Source organism: Biomphalaria glabrata, chromosome 10 (genome assembly GCF_947242115.1).
Source record: "Biomphalaria glabrata chromosome 10, xgBioGlab47.1, whole genome shotgun sequence".
In the NCBI taxonomy this organism is placed as follows: domain Eukaryota; kingdom Metazoa; phylum Mollusca; class Gastropoda; family Planorbidae; genus Biomphalaria; species Biomphalaria glabrata.
Window position 1 is genome coordinate 11593147 of NC_074720.1, and position 26730 is coordinate 11619876.

The 26730-nt window shown below is 36.0% G+C and overlaps 2 protein-coding genes across 4 annotated transcripts; both read right to left on the minus strand.

Moving 5' to 3' along the window:
* On the minus strand, nucleotides 1-13905 carry LOC106069068 (DNA damage-regulated autophagy modulator protein 1-like). 3 transcript variants are annotated; one of them, XM_056044392.1, is made up of 9 exons: nucleotides 13441-13903; nucleotides 12363-12429; nucleotides 10389-10552; nucleotides 8836-8889; nucleotides 7013-7080; nucleotides 6777-6916; nucleotides 3745-3925; nucleotides 3599-3669; nucleotides 1-3205 (listed from the first exon to the last, which is right to left on the minus strand). In XM_056044392.1, the coding sequence occupies exons 3-9, from the start codon at nucleotides 10463-10465 to the stop codon at nucleotides 3005-3007; spliced, it is 792 nt and encodes a 263-aa protein (XP_055900367.1). In that variant the 5' UTR covers nucleotides 10466-10552; nucleotides 12363-12429; nucleotides 13441-13903; the 3' UTR covers nucleotides 1-3004. The 3 variants fall into 3 exon arrangements, with proteins under 3 accessions (XP_055900367.1, XP_055900368.1, XP_055900365.1); XM_056044393.1 differs by lacking the exon at nucleotides 12363-12429 and having other exon boundaries at nucleotides 3599-3657; nucleotides 13441-13905; XM_056044390.1 differs by lacking the exon at nucleotides 12363-12429 and having other exon boundaries at nucleotides 13441-13901.
* Nucleotides 13906-14593: 688 nt separating this feature from the next.
* Nucleotides 14594-18624, minus strand: LOC106054471 (N-formyl peptide receptor 3-like). The gene is made up of 2 exons (XM_013210346.2): nucleotides 18433-18624; nucleotides 14594-17636 (listed from the first exon to the last, which is right to left on the minus strand). The coding sequence occupies exons 1-2, from the start codon at nucleotides 18553-18555 to the stop codon at nucleotides 16680-16682; spliced, it is 1080 nt and encodes a 359-aa protein (XP_013065800.2). The 5' UTR covers nucleotides 18556-18624; the 3' UTR covers nucleotides 14594-16679.
* Nucleotides 18625-26730: the final 8106 nt, after the last annotated feature.

Sequence of the window (26730 nt, forward strand, 5' to 3'; positions counted from 1 at the left end):
GGGGGGGTCAAGTGGCGGTCCTAAGCTAAACACATGTTCACCTCATCTCATCTCTGCCTGTAGTCCCTTCTGGGGCATAGCCCACCAACCAACGTCCTCCAGGCGTCTAGGTTCTGGGAGAGTCTCTCCAACTGTCCCCACGTCTTGCCCATCTGCTTCCCAATCGCGATGTTATGTATTCCTGGGCCGCCCCCTCTTCTTCTTACTGAACACCACCAAGATCAGGCTTTTTATTGTTAAGCCAGTACTACTTTGTGGAGCAGAGACCTGGAGAACCACCATCACTACCATGAAATTTTTTTTTTTTTTAATCCAGATATTCATCAATACCTGCCTGAGGAAGATCCTTATGATCCGCTGGCAGACAAGATCTCGATTGAGGAACTGTAGCAAAAAAAAAAAAACCCAAAAAAAAACAACAAAGCAGCAGCCCATTGAAGTAGCTATCCACCAGAGATGGATCTGCATCCAACATAATAAGGCAAGCCCTAAGCCCTAACCTGGAATCCCCAATGAAGGAGGATAGCTTATGTTGTCAATGGTAAATCCAGCACTGGGCCAATCCATATTACAAATACTTTATCATGAAAATCGACAACATCAAACATTAACCATTTATTTTATTTTGCCAGCTGTAAGTCTGAGATGCTATTTTAAAGGGGTCAGGAAAATATGTGTTTACTTCTATAAACACTTAGTCAGAACAATCCAGAACTTTCTTCTATCAAATTATTTGAATATTCACATTTGACTAGAGTAACACCTTTAGTAAACTCACTAAATTTAGAAAGCCATAAGGATAGAAAACTCAAAAGTAAAGTAGCAATTATAAATAAAACACTGAACCATAATCTTCAAATACAAAAACAAAACCTAATAAAATATTCAGAAAGAAACAAAGATAAAGGCACATTCATCATTCCATATGCTAGGACAAATTTGTACAAATGCTCCTTCTTCCCTAGTGCTATTAAAGCATGGACTGGGTTGCCTGAGCCAGCAATGCAAACCAATGACTTGACATTGGTTAACATGCATGACTAGATTGACCTAAGAAAACGCGTAGGGCGTAATCATCTTTTTTTTTTTTTGAAGTAATGTGTGTATTTTATAATATAAGATAAGAAGAAATTTAATTGGATTGATTGAACAGACATTGCAAAAGACGGAGGACAATAGTACAAAACGAAAAGGCCTAAGCGAGGCAGACCAGTGCTTGCCTTACATAAAGCCAACTGAAAGGTGCCTCTACAAATGAGGTATTCATAGAACGTCATTGTCTCTTGAATAATGTCAGAGTTGTGAAGTAACATTACTGTAACTGACAAATACTTTACCACATACACATCTTCTTTTGTCTATAAGTTGTTTCAATGTCAACCTTTTCATTTCTATAAAAATTATAAATATTGAGCTATAAAATGTAGATATACAACAGTAAAAAAAATAGTTAAAATAAATATTTATATTGACCAATTGAAATAAATAAAATACATATGGCACTAGTTACAAAATAGAATTAGGTCATTGTAGTGCTCTTAACTCTTTAATGAAAAGGGCCCACATGCGGTAATATCCGAAAACGTAGTCTAAGATAAAGATTTGCTAGTCCTCTAGCTAAATTTAAATTATTTTTTATATACTTTAAAAATATAATGGTCAAATCTGAGTTTTCCCAGTTTGGCCCAAAACTAGCTATTATTTTCCCAAAGTTGTACATCAACTGTCAAATGTATAGGAAAATAGTTAGAGACGTTATTGAGAACCGCGACCACTTACCCACCAAGCCAGCCAGGATTTTAAGCCTATGTATTTACAAGCTGAATTGAGGACCTGTAAATTGAGACCTAATGACAATCGTTAAATTGAGTATCCTGTGTCTTGAATCAGCAATTTATTTTTTAGTTATTTTTTTTTTAAATACCTAATTCAAAGTTCAAAATTTATTAACATTTTTTTGGTTAGCAAACGATATTGTTTATTTCAATCAACAGAAATATTGCACTTTTTCATTGTTAATCACCGAGGACAATATAATAATTAAATAATTTAAACTTAAAAAGGTTCAATATAAAATACTTTACAAATTAGAAAGCACCATGGTAAAAACAACAACAACAAAACCCATTTGACATTTGAATATTGAAGGACGAACATTAAAGGATTTAATGTAACAGAACAAAAGCAACATTCAAAGTAATAATCATATAAATATATGCAATTTAACCTAATTTAGTTCTAATTTAAGGGACATAGCCACGAATAGACTACTTGCTCTCTCCAGTTCCATGGCAATACATAGCAATATGATTCAAATGAGATATTGTTTTCATAATATTTACGAATAAGAAACCACAAATTCTTTGAACGAAATACACTTAAAGATACGCAGAAATATAAAAATACTAATGTTTGAACATAGGCTACACAATTTTTTTTTCTGAGAAAATACATCAACAGCTACATATACTGTATACTCAATCACACTTAATTACACTCAATTACACTCTCCCTTTTAGTATAAGCGTAGTAAGAGAGTTTTTTTGAAATTCAAATGCCTAGATGAGATCTGAAACGTATTTTAATCTAAAACAAAAAAAAACATGTTCACAATTCACACTGATTAATTTACATAACAGAATTTGGGGGGGGGGGGGCGGGACATACATGATATACATGTAAAATACTAGTACTCTCCTTTCTCTCTCTCTCTCTCTCTCTCCTCTCTCTCATTTTTTTCTCTCTCTTTCTCCGGGTCTCACATTTTTCATTAGTGCCCTGAAATAAGAAGTCATTAAAACAAAATTTGAATGTCACCATATGTATACCCAAAACATCCAGTTTCTCTTAGTTGATATTTTCATCCAGTTTCTCTTAGTTGATATTTTCATCCAGTTTCTCTTAGTTGATATTTTCATCCAGTTTCTCTTAGTAACCTATTTGAACATTTTACTCTGCCTATCCACCTCACCAAATTTATATAGCTGCAACAAAAACAAAACAATCAAAACTTATTTGATCCTTCTGTTGATATTGAATCCAGTTCCATTTGGCTGAACCCAATCGTTCTTGGTTCGGTATGAATGACTGGCATGCCTATACGAACATGTTTAAACTCAGCTGCAAAAGTTACAAAGTAGATACACAGCCAACCCACGGAAGCCCATTCTAAAGATGTTGAGGAGATGTACAGGGCATATATCACCTGTAGATAGAAAGAGGTCATTTGTTACCATACCTGTATACCTGCTGTTATGTAAGTATGCATGAATAATACAAAATACAAACACAGGTTTCATGTACATTTTCAGGTTTGTCAAAAAGTTCACGCTGGGAGAAACAATGAACAAAATACTTTTTTTTAAAATTTTCTCTATCATTAAGGAATTTTTTTTTTGTAATTAAAATTTATATAAATGCAGCTGAAAAATAATAAATTTCAAATGTCTCATTTCAAAGAATAAACACGGGGGAACGGTGGCTGAGTGATAAAGCGTTTGGCTTCTGGGATCCTAGGTTCGAAACTCGGTAAAGACAGAGATTTTGAATTTCGGGTGTTTTAATCAGGGGAAGAATAGACATAAAATGACAAAATTACCTCTTCGGACAGACCAAAAATGGCAGTACTTTTATTGTTCTCTGTATATGAGAATATACCTGTAAAAAAAACTGAGACAAAAAAAAAATTAAAATGTATACAACAAAATTTGACCAAGGCTAAAACATGAAGAACTAACCACTCACATGCAATAACACTCCCAGTAGTCAAACATGCTACTACAAATCTGAAGTGACACAAGCATGCTGTATAGCCTTTGATAAATGGCAGCTTGTAGGAGATGATCGTCTGCAACCATATGTAAATGATCCCAAACAGAAATATCATGCCAGCACCAACCAAATGTACAATAAGCACAGAAGTTTCCTAAGGGAAGAAAACGTGTTAGAAACTATTTAGACACATACAAAATTGTCTGTCACGTCAAGTGTGCAACAGAAATGTGAACAGGATTTTTTTTTACAAAGCTTATATCAACTAACTCTGTCAGTTTGTCTGTCTGGTACACATTTTGAACACGTTATTTCTCCCAGACCCATTGGATAAAGTTGAAACTTTACACAATTATTTAATGTATCTAACAATACATGAATTAATGAATATAATTAAACAATTAGTCAATTATTTACTGGTAATTTTTTTTCTTTTGAATACCAAAAGGGAAATTAATTGTTCAGCATAAAGAGACATAGCTAAATATGTGGGGTTTTGTCTAATCAAGTTGAAACCTTACACAATCATTTATTGTTAGTAACAAAACATGAATTTTAAAAAAGTCAATTATTGGCAAGTAATTATTTTATTTGATATTGAAAAAGAGAAAATGATTCTACATTAATGAGGTATATAGTTGTAAATGTGGAGTTATTCCCCTTAGAGGTTGTTTTTTTAAAATTTCATCCTCAGACAGAACTTTGTTCAAACTGGCAGATGGAGGCAAGCTTTCATAGAGAGTTCCAAGAGTCGTAGACTCAACCACTAGCGGATCCAGAACTTTGGACTGGGGGGGGGGGCGATTTTTTTCCAAACCCTAACCCTAACGCACAGTAAACCCTAACCCTATGCATAAACGTGTGTACAGAACACATATACACATACATATATATATGAGAATTTTAAAAAGCAGCATTTCTCAACCTTCGGCGAAAAAGTGGGGCAACGCTATATGGTTCCCTAGTGGGGTTTGGGGCAAAGCCCCGACGACAAAAGCGTTTTCTTGCATTCTTCACTGCAGAAACGCATTCTCCTGACATTAAAAGCTTATTATTCATCAATGGAGTTCGGGGCGAAGCCCCGACGACAAAAGCGTTTTCTTGCATTCTTCACTGCAGAAACGCATTCTTTTGACATCTACAGCTCATCATTCATCAATGAAGTTCGGGGCGAAGCCCCGACGACAAAAGCATTTTCTTGTATTCTACACTGCAGAAACGCATTCTCCTGACATCTAAAGCTTATTATTCATCAATGAAGTTCGGGGCGAAGCCCCGACGCTAAAAGCGTTTTCTTGCATTCTTTACTGCAGAAACGCATTTTCCTGACATCTACAGCTCATTATTCATCAATGAAGTTCGGGGCGAAGCCCCGACGACAAAAGCGTTTTCCTGCATTCTTCACTGCAGAAACGCGTTCTCCTGACCTAAAGCTCATTATTCATACTATTAAAAAAGTACATTTTGAATAATATTGTACTTGAAAGATATTCTAATATGAATTTATAGGCCCTTAATACATTGCAAATAAAACCGATTTGTTCCTTGAAAAGATAAGATACCCCACATATTTAGATTTTGGCTTTGAGGATCGCCGCCGAAAAAAAATTATTCGATAAATAATATTCAATAACATCGTAGTATAAGTTGTGAGTTATATTCCCAAATTTATTTAACTAGAAAAATATCCGATTGAGTAAAGGTTGGGAAAAGGCGACTATAAATATATCTTTTTTCAGTTTAGAACTCATCTCAATCATGATTCTTATAGTGAAAAATTTCGTTTGAATTCTAACTTTTCCAATGCAAAGTCTTTCTTAAAATAATTGTGATAAATTCATGTGAAATTACATAAACTCTGGAAATTGGAGGGGCGGTAGAATGAAAACGATTAATGCTCGCTCCTTTAATAATTTCTGCTAAAGATTGCATTTGGCATTAAAGAATAAAAAAAAAAAAGTAGGGCGACTCGATATAAGAATTTAATTTATAGTATATATAAATTATATTAGTGGCAGATTTTTTACATTTTGTAATTTCTAAACTATAATACTAAAAGAAAAAGTATTGGTTTGTCCGATGGGGGAAATGCAATTGCATATATCGCCCTTCCCACCTGGTGCAACCCTTTTTCATTTAAATTTACTAATGATAAAATTTGAGATTAGAGTATGGTACGACATAATATACAATGGGTTCACATATCAATACGTAGTTTATATTATATAGATATTCAACTAATTTTGTTCACAAACTATGATTCTCCACAAAAATGGGACCGCCCCCCCCCCACTCAGAGGGCTAGAGTGGGAAGGGCAGTACATGCAATCGCCCCCCCCGACCCCACCGAATCGACCAAGATACCAGAAAGGGAGAGACATAATATAAAATTTATAGATTAATTCAACTAATTTTGTTCACAAACTATGATTTCTCCATAAAAGTAGGACCGCCCCCCACTCAAATGGTTTAGGTGGGAAGGGCAGTAGAGGTATACGCCCCCCCACCACCAAACGGTAAACAGGGAACGACATAATATAAAGATCGGTTAAAATATCAATAACAAGTTTTAATCATATAGATATTTAATTGATTCTGTTAGCAAGCTGTGATTTCTACAAATAAATTGGACCGCCCCCCCCACACTCGAAAGTGTATGGGGGGGGGGGCGGAATTGATACCATTGCCCCCTCCCGACCCCACCAAATCGGTCAACATATACTAGAGGAGGGGGAGAAATAATAAAAAAATAGGTTGAAATATAAATAATTAGTATATATTATTAACATAAGTAATAAATTTGTATACAAATTGTGTGAATTCTATACTAAAATTCGTCCGCCCCCCCCCCTGGGGGGGGGGTCGGCCGAGTAGGGGGGGGGCGATCGCCCCTACCGCCCCCCCCCCTGGATCCGCCAGTGGACTCAACTCTCAAGACAATGACAAAGAAATAAAGGAATGCATACTTAGTATTTACTACAACACAGCACTAATAAAATGCTGACCTGAAAGCTGGCTACAATTAATGCGCCAAAAGCAGCAGCAAAGCCGCAACATATGGCCACGTTATTAAGTCTGGGCGTCGCTCTGCCACTCACATTCCGATTAGCGACTATTCTCCAACGTGTGTACACCACAAGTAGAGCTGGAAGTAATAAAATAAACGTTAATAAAGCGAAGCAGTATTAGTGGCTTATATCTTTACATTGTATTAAAAGAAATCTTAGACAAGATCACTTACTTAATAAAGAATACAAAGCAAGAAAAAAGGTAAACAAGCAACTCTCCGGACTTTTGGTTCCAGTATCGCTAAAAGGAGAAACAGACAATTTTTAAACATGCAATACAGACATGGGCGTAGCCAGGATTTTTTTCGGGGGGGGGGATCCCCTCCTATGCCCCCCTTCCCCAGCGGAAAAAAATTATATATATATATATGTGTCTGTGTGTGTACATAATTAATCTTTATTACATTCTGACCCTTTCGGAAGACGTTTATTGTTTATTGTAGACTCCCCGCCCTTGCTAGCAAGGGGGTCTGGGGGAGTTCGCAGCGCTCCGCCAGCGAGGGGCGAAGCCCCGCCGCCGAGCACTATTTCTGATATTGAAAGCCAACAAAATGCATATTCGGAGGTATCTACAGTGCATTATCTTGCTATTAAAAAGTTTTATTTCAAAAACCTAATGTGCTATTCTTACTGACTTAGACCCTCTCGCGCCGTTCGGCGCATTTTCCGGCAAGCTGTTTCCGCAATTCTTATTTTGCGTAATTCATTTTGTTGGAGAACATGTCCCGCAAAACCTCATGCGACGCTCTGTCACAACCTTACTAAGGATTCGACTCCCAGTTCGGCATATGATTTCTTTGATTTTGACCCGATCTCTATGACTGACTCCTAAAATCTGTCTTAGCCATCTTTGTTGAGCCACATTTAATGTTTTTCAATTTCGGCAGAAGACTATTCACACTTTATTAATGGAGCCCAAGCCACTGGTAGAAATTTGTAACCTTTCTTGACTACGCTCTTGGAATTACATGCCTGTATTTCGCTTTAGATTTTATATCGAAAAGGAAAGTTTTTTCGTCAAATCATCTGTTGAGGGGTTTTAAACAAAAAAATCTCTGGAGTTTTGTTTTTTTTAATTCAAAACCCTATTTAGCTACAATTATAGAATTTGGTGACTGTAGTTTGCTTTAAAATAACATTGAAGAGAGAGGTTTTCAACTCTAAACGCTCTGTAGGGGAATTTTAAACTCAAAACCATCTGGAGGGGTTTTAAACTTTAAAGAAAAAGCCATCTGGAGGAGAGAGATTTTAACTCAAAACCCCTTTGGCTACGCTCATAGATTTTATAGTGTGTAATTTGCTTTTTTTTTACATTGAAGAGGTACTTTTTAGCTTCAAACTCCAACTGGAAAGGGGGGGGGGGCTAAACTCAAAACCCCTTTGGCTACGCTCATAGAATTTTGAGTGTGTAATTTGCTTTTTTTTATATTGAAGAGGGGGTTTATCGTAAATTTTGGAGGGGGTTTTAGGATCAAAATCTTCCTTAACTGTGCTGTTGGAATTTTGTGATTGTTGATTGCATTTTTTTGTTTTTTTTTATAGAAGAGTGGGATTTACCTGCAAAAACCTATGGTAGGGGGTTTAAAATTCAAAACCCCCTGTAGGGGCGTTTAAACTCAAAGCCCCCTGGTAGAGGGCTTGTATCTCAAAACCCCCTGATAGGGTTTTTTTAAATCTCAAAACCCCCCTGGTAGGGGGATTTAAACTCAAAACCCCCTGGTAGAGGGTTTTTAACTCAAAAACCCCTCGGCTGTGCTGTGGTAAGTGATGATTTAGTATTAAAATCTCACCTAAAATAAACAAAATGAAAGCAAAAATCAGTCACTTACTTCCGTTTCGGGGGGGGGGGGTTGAACCCCAAATCCCCGCCCCCTGGCTACGCTCATGAATACAGATAACCACAATTCGTCTAAATAAATGTAACTGACTATGTAGGTCATCTATAACGATCTTATTCAGTGGAATCGATACTTAAGTTTTCGTACTCTTCGCTTACCTGATGTAAGGAAATAGTTTTACAACATGATCCAACGAGGTAGATATAAAGTAGCTGAAAATACAGGAAATAAAAAAAATGAAACGTGCAAACAGCTTAAAGGATGAAATATTTGTAACATTTGTTTTATGTGTGGCCTATTTATGTTAACATAGTTAAAGGTATCGGTACTTTAAAGTAAAACAGAGCACGAATACAAGTATAGAATTGAACGACCTGCGGTGTATCATACGCCGCTATTTTGCAAGGCCGGCCTTAGGCCACTGCAACCTATGCAACCGCAGTGGGCCCCACACTTTTATAGGCCCCACGCTAATCCTAGATGGAAATTATTGAATTGAACCATTTTATAACAGATTTTCCACATCCTCTTGATTTACCCTAAGCTCCTGGAAATCTAAGAAATTGCAAAATATACGAAAAAGTCCTGGAAATCTCCGAAATTATTAAAATCTTTTGAAAACTCATAAAACTCTCCTGAAATATAGAAAAAAATTGTCATTTTGGGGTGTCATTCAATATGGAAAACGCCAATACTACGCGCGAGAAAAAAATAAAGGCATTTTAGGTCTACAATACCCGTAATTGTGGAATCTGGTGAAAGAAGCTTCTCAAACTAATGAAGAATTATTTGAGGTCAACAATTATCGAAGATAGATTGAAACATTTGGTAATTCTTGCTATTGAGCGTGATCTATGTAGGAAACAGAATTCTTATGATCTACTGTATGACTTTGCTACACGCAAGGCTCGTAAAGTAGTTCTGCACGTAGTAAAGAATGAATCAAATGCAAAGACGAATATATTTTCTAATACAAACTCTTAATTTTCACTTATTATCCGTATCCCTACCCAAACTGGGCCCTGCGCAATGTATGTCGCCGTTTAAGTCCGACTTGCAGAAATAAAATAGAGATCTGAAAGACTTCTTGGTGGTGTCAGGAATGGCTGAGCCATGAAGAAAATTATATATATAGATCCTTTGTTCAAGAAAAAAAGAAAAAGCTTATCTAAGGGATAACTATATCACTCAAGAATGTATGAGTTATTTCCCATATTCGATATCAAACAAAATAATTAATTACCAATAATTACTTGACTAATATATATATATATATATATATATTGATGTTTTTTTAAAATTGATCCATGTTTTGTTAGGTGCAATAAATAATTGTTTAATGTTTTAACTTTATCCGAGAATCGGATTGGGAGAAATGGAAAAAAATAGGGGTCTAAACCCTACATATTTAGCCGTATCTGTGAATACTGAAGGATTAATTTCCATTGTTGGTATCAAACAAAATAATAAATTACCAGTAATTAATTTAGAAATTGTTTTTTTTAGTTGATTGATTAATTGATGTCTTGTCTATACAAATGAATAATTGTGCAAAGTTACAACTTAATCTGAGAATGGGTGTGGGAGAAATAACGTGCACAAACATTTTACCAGACAGACAGACAGATAGACAGAGTGAGTTGATATACGCATTGTAAAAAGAAACAAATGTCTGTTGATGAACACAAAGAGTGAGACACTGATAACTTACGTAATAGTAAATGTGATGGGAGGTATGAAGAAATGCAGAACTGCAATAATGTCTCCCCTGACACCTCCAGATGGCATTGTCGTCACGTCTGATTGTCACAGCATCAGGTCCAACGTACTTTTTATGCTGACGAGAACTGCATTCTTAACAGTTGGACCCAAAGCCTAAATGATTTGTAATGTTGGTTTAATTTAATTAATAAATTCGAAAATCTTGGATCAGTTGTGTGTTTTGCCGATTTCGTCCTACTTTCCACTATATACAATGTGGCACATTAGAATCAAGAAAAGAAAACTTATGAAGCTAATACATTAAAAAAAAGGACATCTCATTTACTTCATGTAATTTTTAACAAACGGATTTAAAAAACAAAAAAATTAATAGACTAATTCGTTAATTTTTAAATTGTTTTATGTTTTGTTAGGTACAATTAATAACCGTTTAAACTAGTTTAAAGCTTTAACTTGATCCGAGAAAAGGTGTGAGAAATAATGCGTACAGTCATCTAAGGGGACAAACCCCACATATATAGCCATATATGTGAACACTGTAGGACTAATTTTCCTTGTAGGTATCAAACAAAACAATTAATTACCAGTATTTTTTTTTTATTGATTCATGTATTGTCTTTGGCAATGAATTGTAAAAAATTTCAACTTGATCCGAGAATGGATGTAAGAGAAATTACGTGTTCTCATTTTTTACCAAACAAAGTGCATTGATATAAGCTTTACAAAAAGGGATTTTTTTAAAGGCCCTTTGAAGGTACTGAACACGTTCATACCCAGAGGCAAAAACCAATAAATGGTGTAACTGGTGTACATTTTACGGACCTACTGATACGCGAAGAATTTTAATAAACCATTTAATTTTTTTCTGGTACTTACCAACACTACAGTATCAAATTTTAAGCTCTTTCGCTGGTAGTACAAAGTAATCTGCGTTATTTCGTTGGCAACAGTGATCTTTGAATATGACATTATTTATCATGCCTATTTATTTCACTATCTCTCACTATCTTCCACTTTTCATTTTCTTACAGTTATATTTCCTGTTCCATTATAATGCCATCACATTTTTTCATGTTTCTATGTGTGTTTTTCTTGTCGGATTAATTGTAACCTCCAGCCAGGCAGCAGGCTAACTATCTATAAGACTCCAAGTTTTGTTAATTATTTTAGGCGATAAGACACATAACGTTTATTCTTGTCTGTAACTGACAGATTATCTGTTAATTAGGACGCCATGCCATACTGGTTAAACAACATTACTAGTCGGAATATTTTTAAAAGTACAGATCACCGTGATTAGCATAATCATTAACTTTTAGTGGGAAAAATCTCCAATTTTAACCTGCAGGCTTTCTGTATCTAAGTCTCCAGCAAAGTAATAATTAAGTAAAGTTCCTTTTTCAGACCTTGCGATCTCTAGGGCAGATGATGTAAAGGTCATCTATTTCTGTGGCCCACGTTTAATGAGGGTGTCATGTGGCCAGCAGAACGACCAACCGCTGTTATTCCCCCCCCCCCATCAACTAATGTCAGGTTCCCATTAAAACTGGGTGGACCTACACTACCCTATACTTTCGCCATGAATGCATCGGATCTCTAGCACATCAAGTTATGATATAAATCTATAACATTAAGAAGCGAAAGTTAATTTGGGTGATGTCTTACAGTGCGTTAACGGTGCAAACAATATGGCATAGGATTGGAATCCTAAAGGAAAGAGATAGCGAAGCAAACTTGTCCAAAAGAGAGGCCACTGGAGTCTGTGTTTTTGCTATCATAAGCTTGAGTTAACTAAGTCGAATCTTTCACCAGCATCAACTAACTAAACCATATAGATATGAACATCCCGTAAGAGGCACACATGTGACATGGGAAGAGAGCTGCCCAAAAAAACAGACGCCACTGGAGAAGTGTTTTTTATCATATGCTTGCGGGTATGATTACATTTGAAAAGTGAACTCACCAATGAGTCTGAACAAACAAAATCATGTAGATAGAACACGTTGTAATAGATACAGTGGAACAAACGTCTGAAGGAATACACAGAATAGAGGTTTTAACACTCACACGATATAGGTTTTAACACTCACACGATATAGGTTTTAACACTCACACGATATAGGTTTTAACACTCACACGATATAGGTTTTAACACTCACACGATATAGGTTTTAACACTCACACGATATAGGTTTTAACACTCACACGATATAGGTTTTAACACTCACACGATATAGGTTTTAACACTCACACGATATAGGTTTTAACACTCACACGATATAGGTTTTAACACTCACACGATATAGGTTTTAACACTCACACGATATAGGTTTTAACACTCACACGATATAGGTTTTAACACTCACAATATATTGCTTTTAGCTTACAATCACCATCCAAGTTTCATGTCGGTATGACGCTATTGTGCATTTTAGTAAATCACGCTTGCCTTATTGAATGGGTTTTTCATTTCTAAGTTCACATACTTCCTCGGGATACGAACCCCCCACCCGACCCCTTTCTTCCAGGGCATTCATTTTAACCAGACGTCCTTGTCTTACACTCGCAGAACTGTTTGAAGCCCGGAATTTTTTAAGCCCGTTTCCTATTTAACTCAGTAACCCACAAACTAATGTCTTAATTTTTTAAACAGCGGATTATCAAAGAAAGCCTTTAGAAACCTTCCAATGAAAACTTAAATCCTGTTCTTCTTTTTTGTTGCTAGTAGATCTAAGAATTTTAAACGAGTATATTTGAGCGCATATCAAATTAGATATACAAACACATACAACAGTTCCTTCATTATTTATCTCACAAAATAATTCTAAAAATGTTGCCACCGAATACACACCTAATGGTAGACTCCATTCCTTGTTTAAATGTACTTAATGTTTCGTGCTAAGTAAACACAGATAAAAACAGAAGAATTTTAATGGAGATTTAAATCATTGTCTGCTATGTAAATTGTAGGGGAAAAAATAAACAATATATTAACAATATCACACACACAAATAATACATAGACCTAGTAGATCAACTTACGTGCTATGAACAATTAAGCCTATTAGGCTTATACGAGGCACACTTATAAAGCGTCAACATTTGTTAGTATAAACATAGATATCTGGATCTACTTATCAGATATTTCACACTACTAAACTAACTCCCTCTTTTTTTTTTTTGTGGATCGAAATACACATGTATAGAACTCGGGCGTAGAGCATTGTCTGTACATCTATTTTTAAACCATACAAATATGCACACGTTACAACTTCTTTGGAATTGATCGCGGATATCAGTCGTTTTTTTTCCGTCTGTGTCTTAACACACAACATAAAAGATATGACACAAAACGACAACACATTTCCATACGTCAAGTATTGTTTACACTGGAACTTATTCAATACGGTTCTCATTCATAGATAGCGTACAGCACAGATTAAAGCACTGAACACATCAGCCCACTGAGTTTTTTAAACACATCTTGTTCTTACCGATACTCTATTTATCTATGCACAATCTCTCACGATATATAGATATAATAGGAGTTAATACACAGTTGGAAGAAGGCAACTACTGGTGTGTACACAGCTGTGTAGAGGTCATCTGGTTCAATAGTTTTACATAGGTTTATAGGCCACAACTCAGGTGTCTTTACTAAAATATATTGTTGGAATATAGCCTATAGTTGTTGGACGAATAAATAAATTACAATCAGAATATAAGAAAATACTTTTAAAAAAATAAAGCTTAAATATGGGAAAGAACTACTACATCTCTCAATACTGCAAGATTTATCTCATTTTTATATAAAATAAAATTACCACTTATTAATTAACTAGTTTATTTTTATTGATTCATGTGTTGTTACTGATAGAAAATAATCGTGCAAAGTTTCAATTTGAGACAGAATTTAAGTCATTGGTTAATATGCATGACTAAATGCATGACGCGTAGGACGTAATCATCTTCTTTTTTGAAGTAACGTCTGTATTATATAACACAAGATGAGATCCCCCCCAAAAAAAAGTGGAATTGGGAGAAATAATGTGTAGAAGATTTGTAGGCCTACTAGACAGACAGACACAGTTTGTTGATGTAAGCTTTGTAAAATAGAGTACAAAGTACTATAAACATTACGTCAAAGGTAACTATTAAAGAAAGGAAAATATTTTTACAAAAATATTACAGCAGGATGTTTCGATCAAAGTTTTAGGACACAATTTTTTTTAAATTCACGTTAATAGGAACAAGATAATAAATAAAGCAGCTTTTTTTATTCAACAACACAGAATCTTGTATTTGCATTGAAGTTATACATTCGTATTAGAGTATTCAACTTCTCAACGTTAAAAATAATTTATAAAATTAAGTGAAGTTTCATGTTCTTGAACAAGATAAATACAAAGTAGTTTTTTTTTTTAAGAAGATGTTTCAATGCGTCCTCGCCAATGTGATTCTATTCCATTAGTCTTTCTTACGTACTATTCGTCAAATTCTTTCATCGTTCTGTTGACGTCTCTTGTGTGAACAAAACAGACCCGCTACAAGACGTCTTGCCTCATAAGGAGGATCATGCAAGAATTAAGAACATAACAAAAGTACATGCCATGCTCTACTGCCTCGAAGGGCTCTTACATTTCGGCCCGTTCAACCAATTCTTAATTCAGTTTATTTGACCTGCGCTCTTCTTACTAGTAACTAGGAGAAATAGTGCATTGTAGATACTTACAGTACACCTCCAGACCCTCTAGCTGGCTATTGCCACGAATGTCTCTTACACTTGGGGATGAAATGTCCATAAGGGCATTTGGGCAGATGCTCGGTTGACTGGTACTCAAATAAGCTAGTTGGCTGACGTCAAAACGGTCACATGGAAATAAAGTTTGGCCCGTAATAGCCTTTTTGTTGTTGTTTTTTTCCAAAAAAGGACCAATAGAGCGTCACAACTAGCCCTCACATTACCATTTATATATATATATTTTTACAGACTTTACAGTGTAAAGTAAGTCTAATACATTTTCCGTAATGATTTAACACCCTTACATCTGTATAGCGTATTAGTAGTGAACTTCAATTCCTTATACATAGAATATACGAAGTGATTAATTAACAATATTAGGCCTCTTATTTCCTGAAGTCCTATAGCATTGACGTTAGTGGCAATAAATCGCACGCAGAAAGTCGCAGTTCAAACTAATTAAGCTTGGGCATTGAGATTACAAATAGTCTACAAGGTAGGTAAACCTACGCATGCAGCCGCATGCATGAGTTCAGTTCTCCGATATCGACACCCAGTCCGCCCCTGAAACCACACCATCGCCTTGTTCATTCTAGACCAATTGTTATGGAAGGCGTGAACACTGACCTTCGACGTCTCAGCCTGTGGACAGTTTGGACCAATAGCTCCTTGCCACGTCACAGGTCTGACGTCACGTACTTTTATTTTTCATTACAAGATAATGATAATGCAGCCTAATTAAAACAACACATGGTATAAATCAGTACAGAGATTGAGATGAACAGTGTGAATCTTTGTAATTAAATTTCGTTTTAATCAGATTTGTATTTACCTCGTTTTTAAAATACCTCTATTCAAGTCAGAGCATCACGAAAGAACCTGGGTGGAACCTGGACAAGGATATAAAAAAAAAACAACGGCTCTAACGATTTTCCTAGAAATGTTGAAGTATATCCCCGAGAAAAACAAATCGCTCTATAGGTCGTATAAAGGAGGTATTGTTTTAAAAAAAAAAAGAATTTTTAGTGTTTTTCTTGTTTGTTTAACTCTTTCTCTCCTAACAGACGATACCAACGTTGATTCCAACAGAATGTTGTAAATAATTACGGAGAGAAAGAGTTAAAACTGCATACAATATGTAGGTAGGTCAATGAATGGAAGTCGTATATTGTCAATAAAATCTCAGTTTGATATAGTCATGTGTACAAAAACTTGAGTGTTAAGCAAATGCCCCAATGCGGTATCTCCCGACCCTAAGTTGTTATTTTAATTAGGAAATATTGAAATACTCTTAACTTTGTACAAAACTATATGCTTTAGGTCAATATAGACCTACTATACTACTTATGAAAAAATACTGTATGACATCAAACAAATTAATCGTAGAATATAGGCCTAAGCAGACATTCATATGTAGAAATATTCTGGCTGGATGTCAACTTTCTTGAGCTTTCTTCATCTACCGGAGAGTCATTGCACGTTTTGGACCGAGTCAAACAAAATAAATGTTTGCAAGTGAATGCCATCACAATAGTTAGATCTATAATTCTTCTTTCCCGTCAACAGTTTGACTTGTGATACAAAACATGCGATTAAACTGGGACTTGTATTTACTACTCATTGAATAATAGATGAAAATATTTAGTGACGAATTGGTTGATTCTAAGATAAACGAAAAAGATGAACAGATGAAGAATATGTTTCTGTATTTCCCTGTAATGGAGAGTTCCGGGACGACTATCATTCCAACGAAGAAGAGCGTCATCGGTGTAAAGCACGCGATAAAAAGCGCGGAAACCATGACAATCATCCGGGCAACTTTTTGATCGCGGCCGGAAACGTTATCCGATTTCCCCGCTGCGGTAGAAGACTGGCGCCATTTTGTCTTTTCTTTGAGCTTGATGACTAAGATGACAGTGCAGATGATGACCGCAAAAAAGGCGGAGAAAGGGATAACAACGCTGTTGATGGTGAACAGGATTCTCTCAATCGCCTCCCTGTCTGCTGTGAAGACGAGCCCGAGGAGAGTTCTGTTTTTACTTGGGTAATACTTCCAGTCGAATTGGTTGCAGTAGTACACTGGTAACGTGACCACAACCATGATCAGAAAGATCAACACCACGACCCCGGCCACGCGCTTTGGGGTGATAAGCAACTTCACCTTGAGCGGGATGGTAATGCAGAGGCATCGCTCCAGGGTGATGAAGGCGGTGATCCAGCTGGTCACCCTGGTGAAACTGACGTGAGGCCAGCCAGCGGTCAGGTACTGTATCTCCACTGCTTCGAACGGTATGTCGGACTGGTTGAAGAGCGGGTTGAAGCAGGTGTTGAGCCATATCAGGGTGACCAAACAGCCGAGGTCCGAGATGGCCAGTCCAAACAAGCTGACGTTGACTGAATCGTTGAATCCCATCCTGGCAAAGATGATGGCGTTGATAACATTGGTGACAGTGCCAAAGACGTCGATGGCTTGACAGATGGTCGCAAAGTTGACAATCTGAAAGCAAGTTAACAATATGTTGTTGTTGTTGTTGTTTTTTGACAACTTAGTGATAATTGTTATAGTGACGTAATCCGCCATTAAGAAAAAGTGTTTTGGGGGAAAATGGTAACTTATTTTTCACCCCTAAACAGCTAGTTGGAATCTCTCATGGAGAATCGGAATTTTAAATTTCAGAACTAACTCTAGCCTTATGGGGCTCAGAAAAATGTCTTACTGATAGGCCTACCTTTTACTCCCATATGCTCTTCAAAGAGAGAAGACCAGAACGCAATGATACTGTACGCGAGGTAAGCAATAACAATTATGAATACCTGACAGTCACTATCTGCTCTCTCTTTTTGGGTTAAATTATAACAAGATACAAAATCGTCTACGATACGTGTTTTATTACTGTAAATGTACAGTATTATGTGTTTAAGTTTCAGCATATAGTATATATTTGTGTGAGTAAAATGCGACTGCTTGACTTATTTTTTAAATATTTATATTAGCTGGGATTCTGAGAAACTATTTTCATGAAGAAGTCATAACTTGTCTTGTAAAATGTTTGACATATTTCGGATGTTCCTTCAGAGTTGAAGACAATCTACTTCCTAGTCCTAATCTACCGCATGACGACGGGGGAGGGCCGGGTATGAACCCAGGACCATCAAGACGACCAAACGGCAGTCCAGCGCGCATACCGCACGACCAGGTATTCTTCTTGTCCTGTGCCCCAGGACTTCCTTTACTCTAGTTTTACCTTTCTCATCAATACAAAAATCGTATCTACATTAAGCCCACAACTAACCTGGAATATCATTCGCGTTTCATCACTGACCAGCCCTCCATCGTCGTAAACTGTACTGGGAGTACTGGTCAAGCCATGCACAGTGTAAGTTGTTTCCACCATCTTCCAGTTACTGGCAACCATTTCCCGAGTGAAACTTTGCCTATAGACCTACTCAATTGGGCTTTAAATTACAAATAGTTATTAAATGAAAGTATTTATATTATATGTGTTATTAATCGATAATTTATATAGATTTAGAAGTGACATTTCGATTCCCTCATTTTAAACCTTTATGAACTTTCATGTAGGCCTACATGTTTTAGACTTTGGAGGGAAAAAAAAGTGACATGGCTCAGAAAAACTAAACAACAAAATCTAAGTATGTGACGGAAGGACTGATGATGATGACAATGTATAATTAAATTAACTGCTTTTAGACAATTTTTTTTTATGGCGAGGGGGGGGTACTACTAAAACGTGAGCAATGCACTCAACCGAGATAACGATTTCCCCTCCTTAGAGTTACACTTCATTGGGTAATGAAGAAAGAAAATGAAGCAAGACTCGCGTTTTTTCTCCTTTTAAATTGAACAAAGAATATTGGTAAGTGACTGTCATTGCAGCAGACGTAAAAATTGTGATGAGAGTAACATTAAAAGCAACGAAATAATTATTCACGCCGCTTTCTGGCTACGGTGGTAATTATTTCACCCAATATGCCATTTAACATAGCCACGATACGTCTCTTCCTAGTTAGTCCGTAACGATGTTTACAGATCGCTGCGTTCAAACAGTTTAACGTGTAAAATAATCACTTCCAAGCAGCAATTTTGTAATTAGCTTCACTCTTACGGGAACTTATACAGGTCTAATGAGAAAGTCAATAGGATTTGAAATTCGACATAGTGCAGTCGGGCATAGAGAAGGGTAGTTTAAAAATTAATTGATTCGTCTTTAAATGCACTACTGAATTAGTTTCGAATATCCTTCATGGAGCCATCTTTATTCAATGTAAAATGGAAATAATGAACACTTTTTAAAATTTTATTTTAATGCACCCATATAGACTAGACGGTTACATTACCAAGCTATTTTGCGTAATTAATGCTTTAATTGTTAGAGAAATGAAACGATTGTTAGTAGCCTACTCCATGTTGAAATAATTTCATATTTACAAACGTGAAAAAAAAAGGGGGATGGGGTCAGCGGGAAAAAAATAGCATTTTAGGTGAGGAGTACAATATTGTAAAATAACGAGAACTGAAAAAAAAAATAGAATTTAAAGAAAATAATTTGTGCAAAGTCTTCATCATCTTCACCATTGACTTATGCAGTAGTGGTACTGTAACTTTGGAGTAACCAAATCCCAACAATCCTCCCGTTCAGTAGTTGTTCAGAACATCAAGAGAGAAGCGATTCATTCTTTCACGTTCTCCAGCAAACTTTTCTTTGGATGACCTTTTCTTTGGATGACCTTTTCTTTGGATGACCATTTCTTTGGATGACCTTTTCTTTGGAGGACCTTTTCTTTGGATGACCTTTTCTTTGGATGACCATTTCTTTGGATTACCTTTTCTTTGGAGGACCTTTTCTTTGGATGACCTTTCCTTTGGATGACCTTTTCTTTGGATGACCTTTTCTTCATGCTCCATCCATTGTATTTCGAATGCTGACTTTTGGCAGTGAGTCATGTCTTACGAATTGACCGAACCAGCTCAGCTTTTGTTTCTTCCCAGTATTGAGGAGTCCTCCTTTTTCAGGACGTCTGTAATCTTTACGCTTAACTAAATAGCCTTCATTTAGGCTTAGGGTACAGGTTTGTGAAGCATGTAAAAGTAAGCTAATTGAAAATATTGTTTTTGAAAAAGATAATATGTTTTAGAAATGTTTTTAATCAGCCATCTTTATAGTTTCAGAAGACGAATAGAGACCTCAAAATGTTGATGAAAGGAAAACATACTATAGTGTGTGTGGTTATATGATAATAACAATAAAGCTTTTCTTCGAGTCTGAAGATTAATGAGGAGTTCAGTATTTCAATTGGCTACATAGTCCCAGCTGCGACATGCATATTTTGCCACATCCAGCGCAGACATAACCGTTGTCCGGCGGTAGTCAATTTAGGTTCTTTTTTTCTCATTCATATGATTATTATAGAGTAGGTATGTGTTTCTATGGTGACGGTGGGAAGAGGTTAGCGATTGGTTGTGAATGATGCGACATGGGTGTCATTGTCGTCACTTGGTCTTAGTTAGAGAAGACGACTCTAGAACTTAAGACTGAAAGGCTGTGTTATTGTAGTGTTAGGTTTTGTTAAAAATATTATTACTAAAGTCTACCAGGCTACATTTATTTCTTTTATCACAAGTGGATATTTGTCTATATTATACATACAGTTATATTTAGTATTGATCACAAGGAAGTTATTCAAGTTATTTGAAGTTTTATTAGTTAATATATATTATGCCAACAACGGTTTAGTTGTCTACCAGCAGTTTAGTGCTACAAGTCAACAAAAGGTAACAATACTATAGGCCTATTTAGTTGTCCATGCTCTAACGGCACTAGGAAGAAATAGCATTTAACAAAATTTTTCCCTAGCATATGGAATAAGAAATGTGCCTATCTTTTTATGTCTTTCTGGGTATTTTGTATTATTGGTTGGGTTTTTGTATTTGTAAGCTATGGTTAAGTCTTGCATTTATTATTGCTGCTTCACTTTTTAGTCTTCTGTCCTTAAGTGTCTTTCAGTAAAGGGATTTTACTAACGGTGTTGCTCTAGGTCAAATGGGACTATTTCTCAGACCAAGCGACTTTTCACAGTAGCTCATCCTTCAAGCAAAAACAGATCCACTTGTGGATCTCCATGACATGTTCGTCATTCAGGTTTTACTTCGTAAGTATAAAGCCCCTCCCCAGACATTCTTTCTTTTATCTTTTGTCCATTACGCGTTGATCAGAAAAACCTTCCATTCAAGTCAGCTTACAATACGTTTTGTTTTTATAGTAACTAGCAGTGGCGTAGCTAGGATGGGGGGGGGGGGTTAAAATCCCCCCAGGCCCCAAATGAGTGTTCAAAAATGTTTTTTAGATTAAATATTAAGCAAAAGGCAGGAGCCCCCTAAAAGGTCAAGCCCCACCCGGCCCCCAAATGATGGCAAATTCTTAGCTACGCCACTGCTAGTTACTATAAGAGAAAAACGTTGAATATAAGGTTTTATCTGATCAACTGGTAACTTGTAAATAGTAAATAGTTTTGGACATTCCTATAGTCATGATCATTATTATGCACCAGCTCAAACCCCCTGCATGATGGATGGAAGCTGAATCATCTCTCGTGATATCAGCCAAATTCCAGACGACAAGGAAGACATCCATTATGCTCAGAAATGCTTAAGAAAACAATCACATATCTTAAGAGTTTGGTTTTAGCAGTTTTGATTACACGAACACCTTCACCAAGAAGGTTACTGGGCAGAGGAATCGACCACATGAACCAGTGGATAAATCCTGAAAATTTCATCATTTGTAAATTTTTCGGGTAGGCAGTTATGCATAAACACAGTAATTTGTACAAATGCTCTTTCTTCCCTAGCGCTATGTAATGTAATGGGTTGCCTGAGCTAGCCAGGAAAACCAGTGACTTGGCAGAATTTAGGTCATTGGTTAATATGCATAAGTGCATGACGCGTAGGACGTAATCATCTTTTTTTTTTTTTTTTTGAAGTAACGTCTGTATCATATAAGATAAGTTAATAAGAGAAAAAGACGAAATGTGGTGGCAATATAATGGAAGCAATAAGAAAATGTAAGAAAATTTAAAGAGGAAGATTTAGAGAGATTTTTAAATAATATAGAAAATAAAGAATGTCAAAGACCCCATGTTTAAATATTAGGCTACTGTTACCAATTAAACGATACAAATAATTTAGCGAAATAACTTCAAAGAAAATTTGATTCTACAATGCCAAGAGTGCACAAAAAATTGTTAATTGTTTATTAAAATATTTCGCTTATCAATACTTCTGTATTCAGTCTGCCGGATGCACGAAAAAAAAGCTTGCTATTTATGGATTGGCCACCATGGTTAAAAATCTCCAATAAAAGAGTTCGACAGAGTTGCTTCGTCTGCTGGGAGCGGAAACGCTTTATCTAATGTGGGGAGTGTTTCAGAGATAGTGCTTTTGCGCTCACAGCAGATGTTGTAGTTGCACGTGGAAACACCGAGACCAACATGGCGTCTAACACACACATGAATGTGGTAGTTAACGGATTTAAAAAGCTTTGCCTCAGAACGGTCACAGTCCCTAATATATAGTGACACTCCACGGATGCTAATCATTCCTGAAGGACCATCCATGTTGGACATATCTAGAGTCTGACCATATGGCAATCGAAAAAAACATAGAAGGGACCATGAGTCAATCGGGGATAAGCAGGCGAAAGAACAATAATAGCTGCTTTCTGTTAAAGAGAACCTCATAATGTTCTGGGCTAATATTTTGTTCAACTTCACTGCTATTTCAGTAACTACTCCACATTAGCCACAAACATTACAGTTAACAATATAAAATTGATAAGGAAGTCTGTCTAGTCTTCTTAAACGTCGCTATTTATCTATACTACTAAACAACCTTCTTCTACGCTATCGCCATATTGTTCTTCTTGTTCGCCTATTCTGCTACGTCATTCGTCTATCTTACTACGTCACTACTTTTACCGTCGCTAAAAACAACACACCATATATTTGTCTACCGAAACTAACCTACTCTCTAAACTAGTACATAACACTAACAACACCTTGTCAAATAGAGTCGTTATCGTGGTAAGCAGCCCATGTAATGGAGGGCAAGAGGACTATTGGTCAACTAGATCCAGCAGGCGTGAGTAGTGTTGTTTGCACGGCAAGCATGTCAGAAAGTAGCTTACCAAACGTGAGACAAATCGACATACTGCTAAACCAGTGAAATCTGCCCATTTGGAGTGTCACCAGAGAATGCTGACCATGCCCTTCAAAACTGCTTACTTTACCAAGAAGCCCGAACAAGACACTGGCCCTCAAAACATCCCAATAAAAAGAAAACTATATGGAGAGCTCCCTTTTGGAAACCACTGCGCAGTTCATCTCATATATGGTCTAGTCATCTGAACGCTCCAACATAAAAATGAGAACGAGGAAGAAAGAAGAAGAAGAAGACATGCTGTCAGGAGTCGTGCGAAATGACCACTACGGTATTTAAAAAAAAAAAGCCAACTACAAAGATCAGCTTTTCCATTGATTCAAATTTCATTCATACATGTAGCTGTTAAAAATAGGACAAGCCTGATCAATAATATGATTCTAAAAAAAAATGTTTTTCTGATCTAGGTGTTAGGTTATAATATTTTAATTGAAGCCTTTGTTTTTATAGTAAATCAATTTTTTTGGTAAGAGGAGTTGCTTTTTTATTTTCTCTGAAATTTAAATGTCTATACAGGTAGGATCTTTTGTTTTCTTTTTAATTTTTCTTTTTTTTTCTTTGCATTAAGTTCAAATAGTGTAATTGTGCAGTCTATTTATCAGTTTCAAACCCAGAAACATCACGCTGCTGAAAAGGAGAACTAACAAATATGTCACTTAGGATGCCTAGCGTGGTTTTTAATCCTGCAGACCAACCCTTACTCGCACTAAAATGATTAATGATTGGAACGACAATTATCTGGGAATGATTGCCTAGTTACTGGCCTAGTTACTGGCCTAGTTACTGGCCTAGTTACTATCTTTCAGGATGTTCGTGCGAGTTTAACCACACTTGAACATTTCATTCGTTTTGAGTGTGTAGGGTTAGGATTAGGGTTTTTAAGTTTTCTTTTGCAGTTTTTTAACAAAATGTCTTTCCCTTATAAAATAATGTACACATTTCAAATAAAAAAAGAAAACACATTTAATATTTTAAAAATATAAACACTGTTTCTGTTATTTTCTTTTTTGATTAAATAGTTCATTTAAAAATGACACAATTTTTACAAAGCTTATATCAACTCTGTCTGGTCAAAAGTTTGTACACGTTATTTCTCAAACACCCAACCTCGGATCAAGCTGAAATTTCTCACAATTATTTCTTATACCTGACAATACAAGAATCAATAAATAACCAATTAGTTAATTAACTATTGATAATAAATTACTTTGTTTGATATCTCAAACAAGGAGATGAAATAGTACTTGACTTAAGTTGTGGTATAAGCTGAATAAATTCCTTTTATATTAAGCTGCCGTCTGATGACTAGTGAACACAAAAATGAAATAGAAACAATAGATAACTCTACAATCTTACATGTTCATGGACTTTTCACTAGTAGAGTGGTTACCGCGTTGGTTTGAGAAGCCTGAAAAGGCTTTAGCTAACATGTTTAAATTCCCTTTTTAAAAATTTAATTTCATAAATGCTTTTTTTTTATTTTATTGTTAGTCTAGATCTATTACAAATTTAATTACATGACTGATTTAAACTAATTGATACAAGTACATTAAATATTTCATCTCTCGATTCGTTTTTCGTTTCTGTCGAAAGGTTCCGCAATGTATGAGACCACTGCAGATTGGACCATGGGCTATTAGAAGCAAGCGAAGATGTAGCCTACTCCACGGGGGTTTCCTTCATTTTGATCTAGGTAGGCTATGAATAGCTTAGAAGTAGGCTGTTTTGAATAGTAGTTAGAGATAGCGACGTTTTAGGAAGACTTGACGGATTTCCCAGTGATATAAAGTGTGCCGTTGTATAGGCTACAAGTGAAATTAGTTATTTAGTATATTTCTATTTTGTAATGTTATGTGGGTAGTGTACAGTAATAATTAGTAAGAAGTGAAGTCAGATGATATTAGCCCACAACACTTCATCCCAAATTAAATATTTTTCTACTTAGTTATTGTGTAATTGTGCTGTTAAGTCTTTTCCTTTAAAACCTCATTTAATCTAATATAAAAAATATGATTATTTAGAATACTTTTTGATATTTTGGACATGTTACTATTGTGTACATAGTGTTTCCCCTCCTCTCTTCATACTTGTTGAGAAATGAAAGAATATATTTCAATAAGTAGATATATTGTAATGCGGAGTTTGTATTTAGTTATATTGTTTCTGTTTGTTGTAGGAATGTCAATATTACCCTGCGCATAGTGCTTGTTGTAATGATCAAAGGCCAAGGTGTGTTGGAAGTAGGGAAAGTCTTTTGAGCGATAGAAGTACGATTTGAATAATTATGTTCATGCCGCTCTGCGCTCAAAATATATCATCAAAATCCAATGTGCGGTGGGAGTAATGGAAATATTTTGAGAGCTGAGGACGATGAGACTACTTCTGATCTTGCCGTTGATAACTTATCTCCTGACGGCCATCTTTTCTACCTACTAGCTAAAGCCTATCTTATTGATTTCAATTAACAAGCAAAAACAATTTTTACATTAGCTCTATTAGATCTATAGCTATAGATGATATATTTTTATAAAAATATTTTTAATGACATTCTATTCTATTCTTTTTTTTTTATTAATGTTAATTCTTTTTATCCTGTAAATAAAAATAAATATATGAAATATTGTTAATTTCATACTTTTTACAATTATTATTTGATGGATATGGATTAGAGGATGAAATAGCAAGAGGATGAAGTGACCGGGAACCGTATATATATAGGGCCTATATATTTGTATGTATAAATACGTTGAGCTTTTAAGGGTCGTGATTTAAAAAATAACAACCCCAGCTTATACACTTGAAAGTCTAATGCTAATCTAAACATCCCTCTCTCTCTCTGAGGTATTTTACGTCTCGAGAGACGATCTTTTCCCTTTGCTACTCCTTGTGTGACCAAAGAGGCCAATCCTTGATACACAGCTGCGGTCACAGGTTGGGCATATCTAATCGCCAGGCGCCGTTGCATTTTCACCCTTTTTTCTGCTTCTGTTGTGTATGGCAACTGCAATACGAGACCCTTCCTTTATGCTCGCTCTCCATGTGGATCTATCCAGTGCCACTTTTCCCAGCTGTTAGTGTTGATTTTGAAAGCTTCATGTCACGTTCGCATACATTAGGACACCGGAAAAGTGGACGTTCAGCGGCTCTCCTGCCTTCTGTTAAATCCCCAAACAGAATGTCTTGTGGAAGCCGATCTTCTAGCATTCCACGAACGTGGACAAGCCAGTCAAGGCGTCTGCTGCTGATAACATAGCGGATGTCCTGGCACCTTGCTCTTCGTGGCACTTCCTCATTGGTTATCTTATCTTGCCACCTTATTTTAAAGATCCACCTTAGACATCGGAGGTGGAAGATG